Below are 20,599 nucleotides of genomic sequence, written 5' to 3' on the forward strand. Positions count from 1 at the left end.
TGAGCGTCGTTCTTGTGCTCGGTGTTTACATGCGCAGTTTGATTTCATGACTGACGACAGAACATGTATTCTCATATTTATTGTGCGGGTTATTTTATGAAGTGATATAGAGCGTGCACCATACATCTTCGTCTAACAATCTGCGCCGTGAGCACGGTAAACGGGCTGATGGGACAGAGAAGTGTGTATTACTGACATATAGGCTCGTCTAACAACATCTCATCAGACCGAAGTCCACAGTTGTTCCTCTGAAGATGATTTGGTTGTTGTAGCTTAAATCGCGCCTGACGTCAGCGACTGTTTTAGCGGGTATTTCATTGGGGGAAAGACAGACAGCCTCTCCATACTCTACCCCTGAATAAACTTCAACACAAACTCCTTTGCGTTGTCTTTACTTTCCCACTTACATTCTGAATAAACAGATTTCGGTTTCTATTATTCTCTATTTTGCGTCAAAGAAACTAGAATAGACACACGAAGCATTTCTGCATAAACGCGCCAAATAAAAACCCTTTAACGATTAGTTTGAAAGTCTCATATAATGTTTTTACAAGTAACCTTAACCATATTTCCCCATAAAATGTGTTACTATAATCGAAGAACAAATGTTAGCTGTAATAAATGCATCCAAAAATGTAACAAAACGTATACAAAGAAAACACTCCTTTTGAATATTTGGGCGGCTCTTAAAAGAGCCTTTGTGGTTTTCTGCTAACACGGACGCGTTTATCCTCCGAAGCCGTACAGAGTGCGTCCCTGTCGCTTCAGCGCGTACACGACGTCCATGGCGGTGACGGTCTTTCTCTTGGCGTGCTCGGTGTAGGTCACGGCATCGCGGATCACGTTCTCCAGGAACACCTTCAGCACACCGCGGGTCTCCTCGTAGATCAGACCGGAGATACGCTTGACTCCGCCGCGGCGAGCGAGACGACGGATGGCGGGTTTGGTGATGCCCTGGATGTTATCCCGTAGAACTTTACGGTGACGCTTAGCGCCTCCTTTCCCGAGCCCTTTACCTCCCTTACCTCTTCCAGACATTGTTGTCTTGTATCAGTTACAGAACGCAACAGAATTCTGTCTATATACCGAAAGCAGCATGCAAGAGCACTTTTACATTCGCTTACCGGACCTACTTGAAACATGAAGGCGGAGCCAATGACGTGTAACTGCAGACCTCTTTTAACTTTCTGCTGATGGTTTGATATTTGGGGTAACATTTGGACAATTCTCATAAAAAGCACAAATAACATAAATTTATTTAGGACTTATATTACCCCAGCATGCAACTATTACCTACAAACAGATTTATATGATACTTATGTACTTTGGACCGCTTTCTATTGTCTATTCTATGTTATATTTGCCCTTCTCTCCAAGTAATATTATTTAATTTCTTCTATAGGCAAAATAATGTATATATGAAAGGATTATATCTTTAGGTTATTATTTCTAATCGGTCTCATTTAGTGAAGATTGTTTTGGTGGGGTTATTTATCACTTCTAAAACAGCATTTTTAAGAAACAAAAAGGAAACTTTGCTTCATCAGACAAATTGCACTTCTTCCAAAAAAATATTATTACATCCGTTAGCATAATATATTGAGATCACTTCTAATATTTGTCACTAAGGGGTGTAGTAATCTCTCAATAGTGTTAATTCAAGCAAAACTCAAAATAGCACCGTATATTTAAAGAGAGTAAAGGAAATTCAACTTCAACAGACAAATTGAAGTGGCTCTGAAAAGAGCCTTTGTGGTTTCAAGACTTGTGAAGTCAGGCGTTTAGGCGCGCTCTCCGCGGATGCGGCGGGCCAGCTGGATGTCTTTGGGCATGATGGTGACTCTCTTGGCGTGGATGGCGCACAGGTTGGTGTCCTCGAACAGACCGACCAGATAAGCCTCGCTGGACTCCTGCAGGGCCATGACGGCGGAGCTCTGGAAGCGCAGGTCCGTCTTGAAGTCCTGAGCGATCTCTCGCACCAGACGCTGGAAGGGCAGCTTGCGGATCAGCAGCTCGGTGGACTTCTGGTAGCGACGGATCTCTCGCAGAGCCACGGTGCCGGGCCTGTAGCGGTGAGGCTTCTTGACGCCGCCGGTGGCTGGAGCGCTCTTACGGGCGGCTTTGGTGGCGAGCTGCTTCCTCGGGGCTTTACCTCCGGTGGATTTACGGGCGGTTTGCTTGGTTCTTGCCATTTTTCTCGAGTTTCCTGTCTTGTTTTCTTCAACGGAATGATTAGGCGCTTTTGCAGGGAACTTTTAATATCTCCTGCAGCATTTGGGCGGTGCGTCACCATCGGCATTTGATTGGCTATTGTGTCACAGCGCGAGGCGGCCAATGACAGTGCGTTTCCTATTTTCAAACAGACAGCGACAGTCTGAGTTTCCCGCTCAAAAGTTATCAGAATCAGAAAGAGCTTTATTGCCAATGCTTAGGCATACAAGGAATTTGTTTTAGTGACATAATGCTTCCAGTACACAGAGACAACAACACACAGACAAAAAATAAAAATAAATAAGTGTATAAACAATTGTGGTATAAATGATAATGGAATAGGATTGAGTGAGATGCAGGAATGTTCTAGGATGGAGGGTTAACAAATAAATATAAGGATATTGCACATTTATAAGTATAAGTAGGGAACATTTAACTGTTCATGAGGTAGATTGCCTGGGGGAAAAAAACTGTTCTTGTGCCTTGCTGTTCTGGTATTTGCGGCTCTGAGGCGCCGACCAGATGGCAAAAGTTCAAAGATGGGGTGACTTGGATGTGTGGGATCCAGAGTGATTTTCTGAGCCCTTTTCCTCACTCTGGATGTATACAGTTCTTGAAGGGTGGGCAGGGGAGCACCAATAATCCTTTCAGCAGTCTGAACAGTTCTCTACAATCGTTTGATGTCTGATTTTGTTGCTGAACTAAACCAGACAGTTATTGAGGTACACAGTACAGACTCAATGACGGCTGAGTAGAACTGTTTCAGCAGCTCCTGTGGCAGGTTAAACTTCCTCAGCTTGTCGAAGGAAATAAAACCTTTGCTGGGCCTTTTTCACAATGGAGTCAATGTGATTGTCCCACTTCAGGTCCTAAGAGATGGTGGTTCCCAGGAATCTGAATGACTCCACTGCAGTCACAGTGCTGTTCATGATGGTGAGTGGGGAAAGTGCAGGTGGGTTTCTCCTAAAGTCCACGATCATCTCCACTGTTTTGAGCGTGTTCAGCTCCAGGTTGTTAAGACTGCACCAGACAGCCAGCCGCTCAACCTCTTTTCTGTAAGCAGACTCATCACCGTCCTGGATGAGGCCGATGACTGTAGTGTCGTCTGCAAACTTTAGGAGCTTGACAGAGGGTTCTTTAGAGGTGCAGTCGTTGGTGTACATCGAGAAGAGCAGAGGGGAGAGAACACATCCCTGAGGGGCACCAGTGTTGGTGTAGCAGCTGTTTGATGTGAATTTCCCCAGTCTCACTAACTGTTGCCTATCTGTCAGAAATCTGGTGATCCACTGACAGATAGAGCTAGGAACAGAAAGCTGGGTCAGTTTGGTCTGAAGGGCTGTTGGGATGATGGTGTTGAAAGCCGAACTAAAGTCCACAAATAGGATCCTCACATAAGTCCCTGTTTTGTCCAGATGTTGCAGGATGAAGTGCAATCCTGCAACATCTGGACAAAACAGGGACTTATGTGAGGATGAGTTAATGACCCGTAGTCAATGGATAGTCTATGAGGATAGTCAATGACCCGTTTTTGTTTTCCCTTAATTATTATAGGATCATCAAAAGGGTGATGTTACAGTCCGATCTAATTTACACTACACGTGACAGTGGGATGGAGGATGTTACCATAATTATTTTAATTTCTTATATAATGTCATTTCTTATATAATATCAATATCTTCCTTATTGCAGTGAAACATTATATTTTCTATATTTATTTTTATTTAATTTTTTTTTTATTTGAGGATCATTTTGTGCAGCTCCACTAACACTGAATTGTGTATCTTAAACATCTCACTATTCTATTCTTTAAAAAATAGCTTTCTAATATTTTTTTGTATTCTGTTTTCTTTTAGCTTATTATACAATTAACAAAAGCAAAAAATAAAATACTTCTAACACTAGCTTGCTACATGTCCTGCATTAATCTAACTGAGACTTGTTATAGCGCTTGTGTATCATTGCTCTGTTGTTGATTTTGATTTCTTCAATTGTCTTTATTTATTTGGATGAAGTCGTGGCCTAGTGGTTAGAGAGTTTGACCCCTGTGTGTGTGCGCACAGTTTGGATGGGTTAAAGTGTTGGTTCATCCAATAATCAAAATTATTTCATTAATGACTCACCCTCATGTTGTTTTTTAAACCCGTGAAACCTCCGTTTATCTTCTGAACACAGTTTAAGATATTTTAGATTTAGTCCGAGTGCTCTCAGTCCCTTTTTATTGAAGCTGTGTGTACGAAATACTGTCCATGTCCAGAAAGGTAAGAAAAAACATCATCAGAGTAGTCCATGTGACATCAGAGGGTTAGTTAGAATATTTTGAAGCATCGAAAATACATTTTGGTCCAAAAATAACAAAAACTATGACTTTATTCACCATTGTCTTGTCTTCTACTACTTACACAAACTGCTTTGTTTGAAACTCTTAACAGAACCGGAAGAAAAGACAATGCTGAATAAAGTCGTGGTTTTTGGTAGTTTTGGACCACAATGTGTTTTCAATGCTTCAATATATTCTAACTGACCCTCTGATGTCACATGGACTACTTTGATGGTTTTCATTTCTTTCTGGACAGCATACCAATACACACAGTTTCAGTCTAGAGACTGAGAGCTTTCGGACTAAAACTAAAATATCTTAAAATGTTTTCCAAAGATAAACGGAGGTCTTACGTGTTGGGATCAAACATGAGGATAAGTTTATTAATGACATAGTTTTTTTTTATGGATGAACTAACCCTCTAAATGCATGTAGATATACATGAAGTAAAATTATGAAGCTATTAAATTTCATCAACTCAAGCTACTCTTTAAGGGGAAGTGTGTGGCTCTGAAAAGAGCCTTTGTGAGTGTTGTGTCCTCTCGTGTTCACTTGGTTTTGGCGGGTTTCTCGGTCTTCTTGGGCAGCAGAACGGCCTGGATGTTGGGCAGCACGCCGCCCTGAGCGATGGTCACTCCGCCCAGGAGTTTGTTGAGCTCCTCGTCGTTACGCACCGCCAGCTGCAGGTGACGGGGGATGATACGGGTCTTCTTGTTGTCCCGAGCGGCGTTTCCAGCCAGCTCCAGGATCTCAGCCGTCAGATACTCGAGCACAGCGGCCAGATACACCGGAGCACCGGCACCGACGCGCTCGCCGTAGTTCCCTTTGCGGAGAAGTCTGTGAACACGACCGACGGGGAACTGCAGTCCTGCTCTGGAGGAACGAGTCTTAGCCTTCGCCCTGGCCTTACCACCGGTTTTACCTCTTCCACTCATTGTAAATAATTACAGTTTCTACGTTTACAGCGCAAACCGGAATCCAGCTATACTGGTTTTAAACTAGGGTGCCAGTCGCTCATTGGTTTAAAGCTTTAGAAGGTTGTAAACCAATCAGTGAACTTCCCTCCAACATTCACCGCCAAAGCCACGCCTCTACAACCGGGTTCGGATCGAGCTGGTTTTAGACTAAACAGAACTCAAATAGTCAGAGCAGCTTTATTGTCATTCCAGCTCTGTACAGTAAATTCACAGTGAGACTATGTGCTATATAGACAGAAAAACACATGACTGCAAAGAACTAAACTGGACATAATTAAAATATATGAAATAGGCTGAGTAAAGGTTGAATAAGAACTAAGAAGAATATTACAAACTATATTATAGAATTGGAAACGGTTACTACACAAAAATGTGCAAAAAAAAAAAAAAGGTTTGTGTGAAGGAAGATGATAGATTGGGATTTGTGTTAGAGGGGGTTCAGATCAGGCCAGTGAAAAGTTCATTACCCCCATAAACACTTTCAGTGAAAAAAAAAGCATTAGTAAACATTTATTGTATCTTCTTTGAACTTATATCGATAATCCATTAAAGATGTATTAATGTCCGTGAATAACTTTATGGCTTTCCTTAATTAACTGTCAACATGTAAAACGCTGTGTTTATAGTTTACTTTAAGAACTAAAATGCGTTTTTGCTCTTTCTTTAGATTAAGTGGGTGGCTCTGAAAAGAGCCTTTGTGGGATAAAACAGATGATATTTATTTCTTCTTAGGGGCTGCCTTTTTGGGCTTTGCAGCTTTAGGCTTGGCAGCTTTTGGCTTTGCTGCCTTGGGTTTGGCAGCCTTGGCTTTTTTGGGGCTCTTGGCTGCTTTCTTGGGCGCTGCCGGCTTCTTCGCCTTCTTGGGGCTCTTCGTCGCCTTCTTGGCGGCTGCAGCGGCGGGTTTCTTGGCCTTCTTGGGCGATTTCTTAGCGGCGGGCTTCTTTGCAGCTGCGCTCTTGGGCTTCTTGGCAGCAGCGGGTTTCTTGGCCGCGGGCTTCTTCGCTTTAGGAGCCGCCTTCTTCGCCGGTTTCTTCTTGGTCTCGGTTTGCTTCTTACTTATCTTGAAAGAGCCGGAGGCACCGGTCCCTTTGACCTGAAGCAGGGCGCCTTTAGTCACCAGGCTCTTGATGGCGAGCTTGACGCGGGAGTTGTTCTTCTCCACGTCGTAGCCGCTGGCGGCGAGAGCTTTCTTCAGGGCGGCGAGCGACACGCCGCTCCTCTCCTTGGACGCGGATACGGCTTTGAGGATCAGCTCACCGACGCCTGGACCTGCTTTCTTGGCTTTGGCGGCGGACTTCTTCTTGGGCGCTTTGGCCGGCGGGGCGGCAGCGGCCGGGGCTGGAGCGGTTTCTGCCATTTTTCAGAGCGGGTTTACAGTCTCTCAAACGCTGAGTTCAAAGATGAGTGTCGCTCGAGCAGCGCTGCGCTCTTAAACAACAGATGAGAACCTTATAGACTCAACCGAGCCGCTCGGTGTCTGCGCGCCTCCGCGAGCCCCTCGCACTTGTGTTTTCTTCTCCTATATTGAAGGGCAATACTCGAGTGGCAAAACAGTTTGACGCAGTAAAAACCAAGCAAACACCGAGCAGAGGTTCTTGGCTTTCTTTGGAGACTAAAACCCGCGGTGAAGAAATGTTCCTTTTGACCTGATCGGGTCAAACTCAAGGCGAGCATCAGCTACGGCACAAAGCCGCGTGTAAATATAATGCCTCGTTTAACTGGAAAAGTTGACAAAAGATAAAAATCTTCCTCTGTGTGTTTCAGAAACAGTTTGAAAATGCATTTGATGTAAAGTGCATCAGTGAAGGGCGTGTGCAGTGTTTTATACAGCTGTTGTTTTGGGCAGCTTGAAGCACAAACACCCGGAGGCTTTGAGTCTGTTTGTTACACGTGTCAGAGGAGCAATTCAGAAAGAAGCTTAATTGAAAACTCCGAGTATCTTGTCCCTGAAATGAAGGAAACTCTAGGAAACTTCAGTTTCATAATGGGAGGGTTGTCAAATCTGAGAAAGCAGCGTAAGTCGAAAGAGAGGTAACTACTCAGAGAATGAAAGTTAACCGTGTTAACTTACTCTGTGAACCTAACCTTGTCAGGAACAGCTTTTCTTCTGTAATCCCAGTTTATTTTGATCCGCAACCCCCTTTTTAAAGCATACCCCATTCATTCATTCACGCTGAAAAAAACTGACTATTTTTGTCTTGTTTTAAACACAAACATCTAAAAATTATAAAGTCAAGATGCATTTTCTATTCAAATATAATGTAAGATATTTCCTTGTGGAAACAAGATTTGCATTTTATCTGAAACATGTAAAGCTGTAAACTTTGACAACCCCATTGGCATAATTAAATGTTGTTTTTCTTATGTAAATAATGCATAGTTTTATGAATCTTCAGATTTTATGGCTGGAAACAAGAAGACAAAATAAATTCTAAGCAAGAAAAGCATTTTTACAGTGCAGGTAATCATTCATTACATGTGTTTTCATCATACAGACACAGTCAAAATAACAAAAAAGGCCTATCTTTCTATACAGGATCCTGATATTTATTTGAGTGGTATATTTCTTTATTTCTGAAAATGTTGGTGTTGTTTCCTGGGCACAAACAGTCAAAGAGGAGCTCCACAGCATGTTTGATGAGGCTATAGTCTGATAAATGACATTCGCATGATAATATATTCCAGGGATTTCTGGAAGTAACCAAATGTATGCCGTAACAACCTCAGCTGTTACACAAATTATTCACAATTTATTTGGTCATTTTTATTTCCTTCAAATACAAAGACAACTTTTATTATTTTTCCTGTTGTATTTTAAACTTCTTTCAATACTTGATCTCCTCTTCATCTGTCAGTGGAGCCGGTGCAAGTTCTCCTCATTTAGCAAGCCTCAGCCTTCTTGCTGTTGACTGAGTGCAAATCAGATGTTAATTGCATTGCTATAAATAATAAATGTAACAGGTTGGATTAGAGAAAATTGAATAATGTGAAAGGATGTGGAAAAAGCTAATGTGCATTGAAACACTCATTTGGTATTTAATGTGTCCAATGTTTGAAAATTAATGTAGACTGCCCCTGAAATGTTTGTGATTAAAGCTTTATCTGGATTGAATTGTGTTTCTGTTAGGTGTTGAACGACTTCTGATTTTTCAACTTTTATGTGATGAAAATCAAGTCGCCGTGGCCTAGCTGCTGATGACGTTATTTATTAACAAATAGGCCTGGAGCAGCTGAGACTCAAACACCTTGTGTATAGCATGACACAGCGCTGCCACACGGCTGCTGCTCCTATAGCAGACTTTTGTTTCAGTTCTTTTGTCTTTGGGTCATTATATTTCTTCCAGATTTCTACTCATTCTTAATCAGACACAGAAGAAGCAGAGTAAAGATTACATTAATCAGTGAGAGCGACCGCGTGTGAGAATGAATTATACCTGACAGTGTCTCTAGTAGTAGTGAAGCTGTGGCATTTAGTTAAGAACTGCTTTATCATTGCTTGATCTATTCTCTTCATTAGTGAAAGTCAAGACTGACCCAGTGTTTGGGTTGGTTTGCAGCTCTTGGGACCAACATAAACCAATATTGGGGTCATTTTTGTTTTTCTCAGATCCTGGGTCAGACGTAACCCAGTGGTTGAGTAATTTATGGCAGGGATTTTGCATCTTCTCTTCACAAGAGAGCAGTTCTAAGCGCCATTGAATTAATGCATTCTTCATTAAAATACAGGTTTGTGTACATTTACTGTATCTATAAAATAATTTATGTGCTATAATCAGATGCATGAATGTACCAAAGCAATCACAACTTGATGAAAAGAATGAGAGACCTTTTATGATGTGCACAAGTGTCTAAATGAAGTGGAGATTGAATAAGTACTTTTGATCATTTCATTTTTGATCTGAGAAATGCACTGAGGCCACTGAGAAAAACTGTAAGCTGACTTTGGCCCTTTTATCTCCACATAAGGTTTTGATTGATGCGTTATCAGTCTTGACTCCTAGTGTTTTCACATGGGTCATTATGTGCTAATTTAGCTCAAGCTTTGCAGACTGTCGGAGCACAGATATGAGATTCGAGAGTATAGTTTTGCAGTAACAGGTCACCAAATCTGACTGATGTGTTAAAGCAAGAGAACAGTGTTTATAGTATGGACCTAATTCACGGTTGTCAGTCAATCACTTCATAAGAAAAACATGATTAAACTTGACCGCTAGCAACACTTCCACCTCCAGAATAAGAGTGAGAACATTTGCCAACTTTATTTATTACTCTATATTAACTTACAAAAATAGCTCTTTAACTGGTAAAATGGGTGGCTCTTAAAAGAGCCTTTGTGTCTCGGAGTCGAAGCGGAGATCTACTTGGAGCTGGTGTACTTGGTGACGGCCTTGGTGCCCTCAGACACGGCGTGTTTGGCCAGCTCTCCGGGCAGCAGCAGACGCACGGCGGTCTGGATCTCTCTCGAGGTGATGGTGGAGCGCTTGTTGTAGTGAGCGAGACGAGACGACTCACCGGCGATGCGCTCGAAGATGTCGTTGACGAAAGAGTTCATGATCCCCATTGCCTTGGAAGAGATACCAGTGTCAGGATGGACCTGCTTCAGCACTTTGTACACGTAGATAGCGTAGCTCTCCTTCCTGGACTTTCTGCGCTTCTTTCCTCCTTTAGCGGCGGTCTTGGTGACGGCCTTCTTGGAGCCCTTCTTGGGAGCGGACTTCGCTGGTTCAGGCATGTTAGTTCACGGTAAGTAGAGCAACACAATAAGTGTTTAAGATCATGGACTGGGGATTTATTAAATGCTCATGCTAATTTAGGAGGGCTGACTGCTGTTCCCTGATTGGGTCTTTTCGCACAATGATTGACAGAAACATATTTCATTGGTTAGAAATCGGCGGGCAAGACATCACAGGCTTCTAAATCTGACTGCTTCCGGTCTCCTCCCTCACACGCTTCTTTGTCTCACTTTCCCGCTCAAAACGTGTGATAAACACACAAAGATTAAGAAAGAAGAAAAATAAACTATTTCCATTGTTTTGCACATTAAATTAACCCGTTTAACCCCCCCCCAAAATGCTCGATCACATTATAGCGTTACTACTATGCATAAAAATCCATATAACGTTGACAGGAATACTGAGATTATGATTATATATATTACAAAAATAATAATAATTTGAAACATGTTGATGGCTGTATATATATATATATATACAGCCATCAAAATTATTATTATTTTTGTAATATATATAATCAAATTGTTATATTAGTGCTACCAGTATTACACCATTAATATTTTTAAGTATTTGTAACATTTGCACTTTTAATTTAGTGCAATATTGTGTCATTGCAACATTCTAGTGTATTTTTCTCTAAGAACCGTAATTGGATTTATATTGTGTCCCTAAATTCACTGTTATCCGAGCGGTCACTATTGTGACCATTGTTTACTCATTCTGTGATCACACTCAACAAAACTGTATAAATGTGAATTCAAATATTAATACTAGACACCTCAAAGATGATGTGTACTGGAAATATTTCTCACATCTTTATGTTAGCATACTTTACTAGCCTTTTGTTTGAGCTTTGATGCTTTTTTTCCTAATTTACTTTGCTTCTTATTTTTCTAGAGCCTGCATTAAATGTATATTTTGACCTCAATGCTCAGAGAGTCTTTGACTGGACAGCGCTAGTTGTATCTAGTAGAACAAAAGCCATAATTTAGATTATTAGACAGTTGCTTTCCTGGTCTCAAATAACTTTAACCAATAATTTTAACAGTAGGTTCAGATTATATGAGTGTAAGATTATTATCTTAGAAAATATGAGATGTACTCTTCTTGAAGACGTGGGTGGCTCTTAAAAGAGCCTTTGTGGTTTTCTGCTAACACGGACGCGTTTATCCTCCGAAGCCGTACAGAGTGCGTCCCTGTCGTTTCAGCGCGTACACGACGTCCATGGCGGTGACGGTCTTTCTCTTGGCGTGCTCGGTGTAGGTCACGGCATCGCGGATCACGTTCTCCAGGAACACCTTCAGCACACCGCGGGTCTCCTCGTAGATCAGACCGGAGATACGCTTGACTCCGCCGCGGCGAGCGAGACGACGGATGGCGGGTTTGGTGATGCCCTGGATGTTATCCCGCAGAACTTTACGGTGACGCTTAGCGCCTCCTTTCCCGAGCCCTTTACCGCCTTTACCTCTTCCAGACATAACTACAGATCTTCAAGCTGCTACGTTGTACAATAGAACGTATAAACTCAGACAGTGCGCGAGAAGAGCTTTGGAGTAGTCTACAGGACCTAGTTGAAGCACACGAAGGCGGAGCTATATGCTCTCCCTCTCTCCCTCTCTCCCCCTCTCTCTCTCTCTCTCTCTCTCTCTCAATTTTTATCAATTTAGGTGAGCTTTATTGGCATGACAAAACTGTACATTTGTATTGCCAAAGCAGTTGCAGCTGGGCTGCTTAAAAATAGTGCACATATGTATATACAGAAAGAAAAAGAATAATATTAATAATAAAATATATAAAAAGTATTAACCATGTAGTGCAAAGTGAATTAGTGTATGTGAAAGTATAAGTTAGAAATAAAATAAAATAGAATATGGTATTAGATTTACAGAGGCAAAATATACACCTGCTGTACAAAGGTGTGTATCCATCTAACACCGTTACGTAAATAACGACTTTGTGATTCCTATATTCGTCTGGTGACGTTATAGTGGTATGTTCCTGTAACGTGGCAAGTCCGTCCCAGCACAGAAATATCAGTACAACTTTGAAATCAACTCTGATTTCATGTTATCAGTTATCAGTTGTAGTTTTTAGTTTTTTACTAAGAGTAAAATAATGTTTGTTTTTGTAGATGTTAAAAGACAGAGACATGGGAGATCATCATTCTGTGGAGATTTTATGTAAGGTTATTTTTTAGAAAATAGATGTTTCTGTTGTCTCCTGCTGGTTTACTTCACATTTTGATGCAACAACAGTGTGATTACGTGCTCATTTCATTTAAACCATTGATGTCTGTGTTTTTCATTGCAGAACTCAAACCAACTTTGGAGTTGTCTGATTTGGAGAGTCATCATTCTTGGTCTTCCCTCTTCAAGGAAAAGTTCACACAAAAAAAATAATTTACTTGCCCTCAAGTCATTCCAAACCTATAAGACTTTTGTCCATCTTTATAACAAAAATTAATATATTATTAATTTTCGCATGATTTTGTTAATCCATTTATAGTTTAGATAATCTTATAAATACAGAGCTATTGTAGAAGAAAATCATTCAGATATTTATATATGAATAAATCTTAAATTATATGATATCAAAATAAAATACTGGTCTCCCAGAATAGCAATGGAGGACACAAATTAAGAGTATTAAATATATTTATTTGTTTTCCAAAAATGAGCAGAGTTTGTATGAGTGGAACAACATGTGGAAATTAAATTATGAAATTTGTATTATTTGGTGAACTAACTGTTTGACGAGCAGCCATCTACGTACACGAACATTTGTGAGGTATGTGAATGTCATGTCTGTTTTAATGTTTCAGTAAAGAAGCTTTCAGAAACCAATATATTTATTCAAACAATATGCCATGCCCTCACACTAGTGCTGCCATTATAGCCTTCACGAGAGCTGTGGTAGACAGAGACATTGAACAACCTCACAAAGTGTTGAAACTTTAACACAGATTATTTACATGTCCTTACGGATGTGAATACACCTCTACCTGAAAATGGATAGTTTAATTAAATGTTTTATTTTTTCAAATGTCTTTCTCTTTTTAGGTCACTGATGAAGAACAGGCGGTGACTGGGATGAATGCTGGTCAGAGAAGAGAACGTCCTTTCCCCTAAATGGATGCAGCAGTGATTTTAAAGGAGGACGCTGCCCTGGATGGTGATGATGTCACTGTACTGATTGGGTTGCAACTGGTTGGGTTAAAATAACCCAGCGTTGGGTTCTTCCCTTTTTGACCCGGCGCTGGGTTGACAAAATAACCCAAATTGGGTTGTTTTCAACCCAGCAGTTTTTAGAGTGTATATATCACATTTAGAAAAAAAATATAATCTCTCTATTTTTAAAAAAGCCCCCGAACAAAAAACATTATTATATTTTTATGACAGGATACATGGAATTAAAATTTCGAGCCGAGACTTATGGCAACATAAATATGTTACTAATTAAATTCACAATTGTGATAGAGAATAAGAAACTGACGTCTGATTTCTCCAAGTAGTTGCATTTACCATGTTTACTATGGTAACCTTAATGTTTAGCGTGTATAGTCTTTTACATCGCTTATAAATATTTCTGCCTTGTTTAGTGATTATAATCCACATCAGATCAAGTTATTTCAAACACTCGCTGCTGACTGAGAGTGAGTTTTGATCCTGGCATGCACTAGCACGCCTGGTTTTGGCCCGACAGGGGAAACGCGGCTAATGACACTTTCTCTTGAGAAGACTGGAAAAAGAGAATACTTGCATAAATTGTTCATGAGTCAAAAGGACCCTGATATTTTTATCAAATCATTTGTGAAAAAAATATGTATTCTTATATCTTAAATTTGTATTGTTCCGAATAAAATAGCAATGTAGATATAATTATATATTATTATATATAATATTATTATATATAGCACACAAGTGAACAACTTATTATCCGTCTGTGTTCAGATTCCTGTAACACTCATTATATTATCTCCGTTATACTATATAATCTCTCATATTATTATCACCAAATATTGGATCCTATATATATATATATATATATATATATATATATATACTATTAAAATTATACATAAAAAAGCTTTTTCACTCAAAAAGTTAGGTACAAATCACAGATACGATTAATCAGATGAAATTAGAAACACAAAACCAGTCTAAATGAAAGAATCTGCACTCATACAGTACACATGTAAACATGCCTACGGTTTTATATGACCTAATAAATAAATAAATATAGTCTAATTAAATGTGTTTGTAAATAGTTGCTTAGGTGCAAATGTTTTGAAAGTGTTTTATGGATATTGATGCCCCATCAACAGACACAAAGCGTGTCTCTATTGGCCTATATATCTGTTAACTGACCATCACTTATGCATGCACTACAGCATGTTACCTTGGACAATCAACTATTCACACTTTTCTAAGAAAATGCCTTCACATGCACGTCATACAAGAGGCTCTTAACGAGTTCACATTAACACTCATTTTACATCTCACAGTTTAATTAATCACATAATGTACACGCATTATTCACACCTGGTGCGTGAATCCATCTGATTTGTTTTGAGACGGTAGTCTATAGTGTGCTTGTTGTGGTCAATGTGAGCCTGTGAGCCTAACGCTGAATTAATTAAATTTTATTTTACTTTACATTAGCTGCATTGATGAAAAAATATGTTACATATATCAGTCAAATTGCGTGGAAAGAAGGAAACACAATCATTGAATAACCTATAAGTTGTCAGCAATCCTTTTGAACAGAACAATATTTTAAAAAATAACAATAATCTGGAAAAAAGCTAAATATTAATAAAAAAAAGTATATACAAATTTATAAAATATAACACATCATAATGGCGTTCGTTACAATCAACATATGTTAAACATGTGAAATGTTATAAATGAAATAAATGTTGTGAGATTCACGATCGCAGATATTAATCACAGCCAGAGGGAAAAAAAAAATGCTGTGCTGTTTATTATATTATACACAACATAAAAGTACAAGATGTCATCAGCATCGCAGTGTCTTTTTTCTTACATAACATAAACTGATTTTATTCGTTATAATAGGCTACTGGATTTATGTTCTGTAATCTCAGTTAGTATTCCTACAGTTTGTTTATGGGCAGGTTAAAAAGTTAGTCAAGACGTGTGTTTTTATTATTATTATTTTTTTTACTATGAAAAAACATGACTATTCCACTATTTGAATGTTCTCTGTCCGGACTCAGCCGGTTCGACACGTGCATCTTTCCCGTGCAGTCGCACTTCCACATACATCGACTGTGAAAGATGTTCACTGATAAATTATCTATAAGACAAAAAGACTGAAGCCTCTGGTGCCCAGGGAAGAGAAGAAGAAGAAAAACGGGACAAAGACAGAGCTGTTGTGAATGATAATGATCATATAAATGAACTAGATGAGGCAAAAGATTGTAAACAAACTTTCTCTTGCACTGGGTCAGTCGACCAATCAGAGCAGACTGTGCTTGTCGGGAGGAGGAACTTTGTAGAAAACATTTTAGGGTGTCTATTACTATATGGATTCACATATATTCAGTTTTGTTGAGTGTGGTCATAGAATGAGTGAACATCTTGATGACCGCTGGGATAACAGTGAACTTAGGGACACAATATAAATCCAATTACAGTTCTTAGTGAAAATTATAATAAAATGTTGCAATTAAATAATTTAAATAAAACACTAAATTGAAAATGCAGATGTTACAAATAATGTGCAATGATGATGTTGTAATACTCTAAGCATTAATATAAAAAATTGAATACACAAAATAATGATCTTTAATTAAAAGCATCATATGACTCCTTTAAGAAAGTCTTCCAAAGGGTAGAAGAATACAAAATCTAGGAAAAGTTATAATACAATTATGTTTACAAAAAGCAAAGTTTAATGACAGGTCTCTTCAAAACCTCTGTAATGTTGTATCTTGATCTGCACACACACACACACACACACACAAACTGAGCTCTATTCATATGCTAATGATATGATGCAGTCATATGGTTAACGCCCCTCATCACTACTATAAAACTGGCAGTACAGTTCAGCTTGTTCACTTTTTAATCACGATGGCACATGAGGAAGCTCTCCAGATGATGACAGAAAGCGAAGAAGAAAGTACTTTTCCCTCAGAAGAAGAGGAAGACTTTGATGATGAACTCCTGTATTTCGAGGAGCGCTGTGATGCTGCAGAGAACACAATTTCTAAAGAGTAAGTCATTTATTCTGACTTTGATTAGAAACTAGAGTCAAATATACCTTATTATTAGTTAGGGCATGATTGTAACACTGTTTAAGACCTATTGCCAGATTAAAATCAGTAAGTTAGCCCATGACTGAAATACATAGTCCTTTTCTAACTGTAAATGTTGTACCAATGTGAACGTTTTGTAATGTAACATTAGATAAAATCAATGTTTAGACTATATCTAACTTTTGATTTGTGTTGACCGCCCTTTATAGCGGAAACTAAGTATGTTTGTAAATAGTTGCTTAGGTGCAGATGTTTTGAAAGTGTTTTATGGATATTGATGCCCCATCAACAGACACAAAGGATGTCTCTATTGGCCTATATCTGTTAATTGGCCATAACTTATGCATGCACTATAGTATGTTACCTTTGACAATAAATATTTACAAACTATTTCTTTATTTTCTAGGAAAACACCTTCAAGTGCACATCACACAAGGGCAACACACAAGCATCTTTCAGCTTTCAACTCAGTTGAGAATCTTAACATGTAAGTGGATATTTACCCGTCATTTTACCTCTCACAGTTTAATTGTGCTTGTATAGTCTACTGTCCGATGTAGAAATGTTCACATAATGGATACACATTTGTAAATTGCTCCTCTTGATTATCCTGTTGTCACCATGCTCAGTTTTATTTCTTTCTTTGTTTTAAACAGATGTGAGAGTGACAGTGACCAGATGCCTGCTGCAAAGAGAGCCAGGACTCTTTCATGGAAAGCAGAGACTGATGTTGACCAGGTTCCTCAGACTCTGAGATTCCTGCCTGCTCGGGAACCAGGACCACAGTTGTCTGCTGCTGACTCACACTCTCCCATGAGTCTTTTCAAACTGTTTTTCACAGAGAGCGCCGTGGAAAACCTGTGCCACAACACAAATGCTCAGGCTGCCAGGGCAATGTCAAAGGGTCACAAGTACAAATGGACAGATGTCGGTGTTGATGAGCTGTATCGCTACATTGGACTGATATTCTACATGTCTGTGCTGAAGATGAGCTCCATCGCTGACTACTGGCGGCAGGACAGTCCTTTCTCTCTGCCTTTTCCCGCCACAGTTATGTCAAGGGACAGATACCGCACCATTTCCTGGAATCTACACATGAGTCACCCAGACGCAGACGAGGAAAACGACAGAAAGAGGAGCACAGACCAACATGACCGTCTGTTCAGGATCAAACCCCTCATGGACACGATTCGTCTTGCGTGCAAAGCCTTCTATCATCCTAGAAGAAATCTAGCTGTGAAGGAGAGATTGGTGGCATGCAGAGCAAAGACAGGAATGAGACGGTGCACAAAAGTCAAGCCGACAAAGTTGGGCTTCAAGTTTTTTGACCTTTCAGACTCATCAAATGGATATATTGTGGACTTCTCCGTCTACACGGGCAAGAATAGTTTTCCTGCAGGCCGTGGGCTTTCATATGATGCTGTGATGTCTCTCCTGGACCGTAAAGTTTTGGGCTCTGGGTACCATGTGTACATGGACGATTTCTACACCAGTCCAAAGCTCTTCACAGACTTGTTTACTCTGAAGTTTGGTGCTTGTGGGACGTACAGGGAGCAGAGGAAGGGCTTCCCAAAGACTGCAGCTAATTCACTGAGCAGAAGCTCCAGCAGGGGATCCATCAGGTGGATTCGGGACGGGCCTCTTGTGTGTGTGAAGTGGATGGACATGCAAGTGGTGTCTGTTTGTTCCACCATACATGCTGCCTATACAGGAGACCGTGTGAAAAGAAACATCAAAGCACAACATACAAAGTCTGTTCCATGTCCTGCACCTGTGACTGCATACAGCCAGCACATGGGGGGTGTTGACCTGTCCAATCAGCTTCTGCAATACTACGCTGCACAGCACAAAACCATGAAATGGTACAGAAAAGTCTTTCTACACTTCTTGGACATTGCCGCCAATAATGCTTTCATATTGCACAAAGAGCTGATTGGAAACATGACTCGCAAAGAGTTCATGGAGGAGCTTATTGCAGAGCTCTGTGGTGTGTCACAGAAAGCAGCACCAAAACAGTCCAGCACAGAACATGTGCCAATCCCAGGAGCTGAGCTGACTTCAGATCTCATAAGAAACGCTACTGTCGGTCGCCGGATCTGTGTACATTGCAAAGCAGTGCATGGAAAGAGGTCACAAACACCTTGGAAATGCCAGGCTTGTGACGTTTATTTGTGTCTTCAGTTGAACAGAAATTGTTTCCAGGAATGGCACAAAAGTCTGTGATTGTGTTCAAATAAATCATATTTTTTTCTGGTTATTGTTTTTTTTTTTATTATTATTGTTTTTTTTATTTTTTTATGGAAACCATTTTCAACTTTGTTAATTAGAAGCTCATGATAATAACTGATAACAAATTTTGCAGAAGGATCATCGCAGTGAAGACTAGATGGCTGATGAAAATATATGGCATTTATAGTACTTCACTACATTAATGTATTTATATCTTACTGTATTTTTGATCAAATAAATTCAGCTTTGGTGAGAAGAGACTATTTTCAAGAACATTTTCATATAATATTTTTATATAATATAATAATAATTATAATATTTTGCACATTCTCCTGCTGAGAAATAACTGATAATAATGCAATAAAAATTTGAGTGCTCAAGAGAAATTTTTCATATCGGTTTTATTTGACATTCAATATCTCAGAAAAGAAATAAGGTATTAGGACAATTCTTTTTTGATGATGTTCCCCAGCATGTTAGCTATATTGGTTTCATATTTTGTAGTGATAGCATAAAGTATATCCAAAAGTTACATTATTTTGCAACAAAACAGGCCTTTTTGTTTAGCTCGACTCCTTAAAGGAAGTTTAAAAACTGTTGTAATCTATATATGCCTTGTAGTGACTCTGCAATTAGCTCAAAGTGAGATTACATAATTAATCATAACGGGTTATTATTAACTACATTCATCTTCAGGAATCACTTGTAGCATTATAGCATTAATAGCACAATAAAATGATTTGTTCATCCACAGGGTGGATAGTGTTAATCGTTTATTGACTAAGTAAAATTATTTCTCTGGTCACAAAAATGTATTATACTAAGCTTCCGGCTTTGCTACCGTTCGGATGCTCTAGCTTACTGCTCTGTGCTTTGCTTCTTATTTCTGTACTTTTCTCAGATTTTTCTAAGATTTTTACTTCAGCAGATCAGCACAGTGCTCAAAAAACAGATTTCTGGCACAAACGCTAAAACTAAAAATACTGGGACTGGAATAATACTACAAAAAGAAGACTTTGTCTCCCACTGCGAACAGCTTACATTCCGGAGACGGGAAAACAACTGCCTAGCAAACAGAAGAGAGAGAAAATGCCTCCTGTTGGATCTACTTGTTGCATGGACTGCTGCAAAGTTCTACAAAGGATTGTGATTCTTGAAACAAAGTTACTTTCTGGACTTCCAAAACAGACGGAACACTTAGCAGACATGGACCCAGTCATGGACCCCCTCAGCAAACAGCCGGTGAGTCCCATGAATCTTCTGAATCTCAACAGTTTATACCAAGTGTAGAGGAACAAGCCGAAACTGATCGCCACACTAATCGTTGGCACAAACAGGGAGCGAGACACAAAGGAACACGAGATATCAGATTGTCACGAGTTTCTCGTATTGCTGCCATTGCTTCCTCTACCCCAGATTCGACTATGACAAGGCTTGTAAATACTGGTATTCTACCACCCCCTATACATCTGGAGAACAGATTTCAAGCATTAATAAATGTGGGTGAGGAATCCCCAAATGTATTTAAACATGGATCTGATCAGCCAGCAGCAAACACCGCTACTAACAGGCGCTCAAGGACGAGCAGACAGCGGCTTCCAGCTCAGAGCGCAGACGAGCCCAGGACTCTGATAGTGGGTGACTCTGTTATCAGAAACATCCATAGCAGGACTACAACAACATGCTGCCTTCCTCAAGCAACGGTCTCTGATGTGAACAAGGAACTTCAGAACATTCTGATGAAGCACAAGACTCCAAATCAAATCATCATCCATGTGGGGAAGAATGATATTCGGAAAGAGCAGTCAGAACTCCTTAAGAAGGACTTCAGTGAACTCTTTGAAACACT

The 20,599-nt window shown here is 39.7% G+C and overlaps 6 protein-coding genes across 8 annotated transcripts in view; 1 reads left to right on the plus strand and 5 right to left on the minus strand.

The window, feature by feature from the left end:
• The window catches only part of LOC128014358 (piggyBac transposable element-derived protein 4-like), a 37,270-nt gene extending 17,778 nt beyond the window's left edge, over window positions 1-19,492 (plus strand). Inside the window, exons 1-4 of one of the 3 annotated variants that reach the window (XM_052597926.1) lie at window positions 16,317-16,479; window positions 16,928-17,008; window positions 17,178-18,495; window positions 18,535-19,481. In XM_052597926.1, coding sequence (XP_052453886.1) covers window positions 16,337-16,479; window positions 16,928-17,008; window positions 17,178-18,495; window positions 18,535-18,744 — 1,752 coding nt within the window. In that variant the 5' untranslated portion in view covers window positions 16,317-16,336 and the 3' untranslated portion in view covers window positions 18,745-19,481. Of the gene's footprint in view, window positions 1-16,316; window positions 16,480-16,927; window positions 17,009-17,177 lie in introns of those variants that run through there. The other 2 variants (XM_052597924.1, XM_052597925.1) reach the window with 2 other exon arrangements.
• Window positions 713-2,237, minus strand: LOC128014432 (histone H3-like). Its single transcript, XM_052598020.1, has 2 exons — window positions 1,842-2,237; window positions 713-1,044 (listed from the first exon to the last, which is right to left on the minus strand). Exons 1-2 carry the CDS (start codon window positions 2,190-2,192, stop codon window positions 727-729), a joined length of 669 nt encoding a protein of 222 aa, XP_052453980.1. The 5' UTR covers window positions 2,193-2,237; the 3' UTR covers window positions 713-726.
• Window positions 4,897-5,503, minus strand: LOC128014396 (histone H2A-like). Its single transcript, XM_052597979.1, has one exon. The coding sequence runs from the start codon at window positions 5,461-5,463 to the stop codon at window positions 5,077-5,079; it is 387 nt and encodes a 128-aa protein (XP_052453939.1). The 5' UTR covers window positions 5,464-5,503; the 3' UTR covers window positions 4,897-5,076.
• On the minus strand, window positions 5,692-6,874 carry LOC128014428 (histone H1-like). Its single transcript, XM_052598015.1, has one exon. It carries the CDS (start codon window positions 6,860-6,862, stop codon window positions 6,224-6,226), a length of 639 nt encoding a protein of 212 aa, XP_052453975.1. The 5' UTR covers window positions 6,863-6,874; the 3' UTR covers window positions 5,692-6,223.
• Window positions 9,744-10,280, minus strand: LOC128014412 (histone H2B). Its single transcript, XM_052597997.1, has one exon. It carries the CDS (start codon window positions 10,235-10,237, stop codon window positions 9,863-9,865), a length of 375 nt encoding a protein of 124 aa, XP_052453957.1. The 5' UTR covers window positions 10,238-10,280; the 3' UTR covers window positions 9,744-9,862.
• Window positions 11,391-11,766, minus strand: LOC128014425 (histone H4). Its single transcript, XM_052598012.1, has one exon. It carries the CDS (start codon window positions 11,714-11,716, stop codon window positions 11,405-11,407), a length of 312 nt encoding a protein of 103 aa, XP_052453972.1. The 5' UTR covers window positions 11,717-11,766; the 3' UTR covers window positions 11,391-11,404.
• Window positions 19,493-20,599: the final 1,107 nt, after the last annotated feature.

This window comes from Carassius gibelio, chromosome B25 (assembly GCF_023724105.1).
Source record: "Carassius gibelio isolate Cgi1373 ecotype wild population from Czech Republic chromosome B25, carGib1.2-hapl.c, whole genome shotgun sequence".
In the NCBI taxonomy this organism is placed as follows: Eukaryota; Metazoa; Chordata; class Actinopteri; order Cypriniformes; family Cyprinidae; genus Carassius; species Carassius gibelio.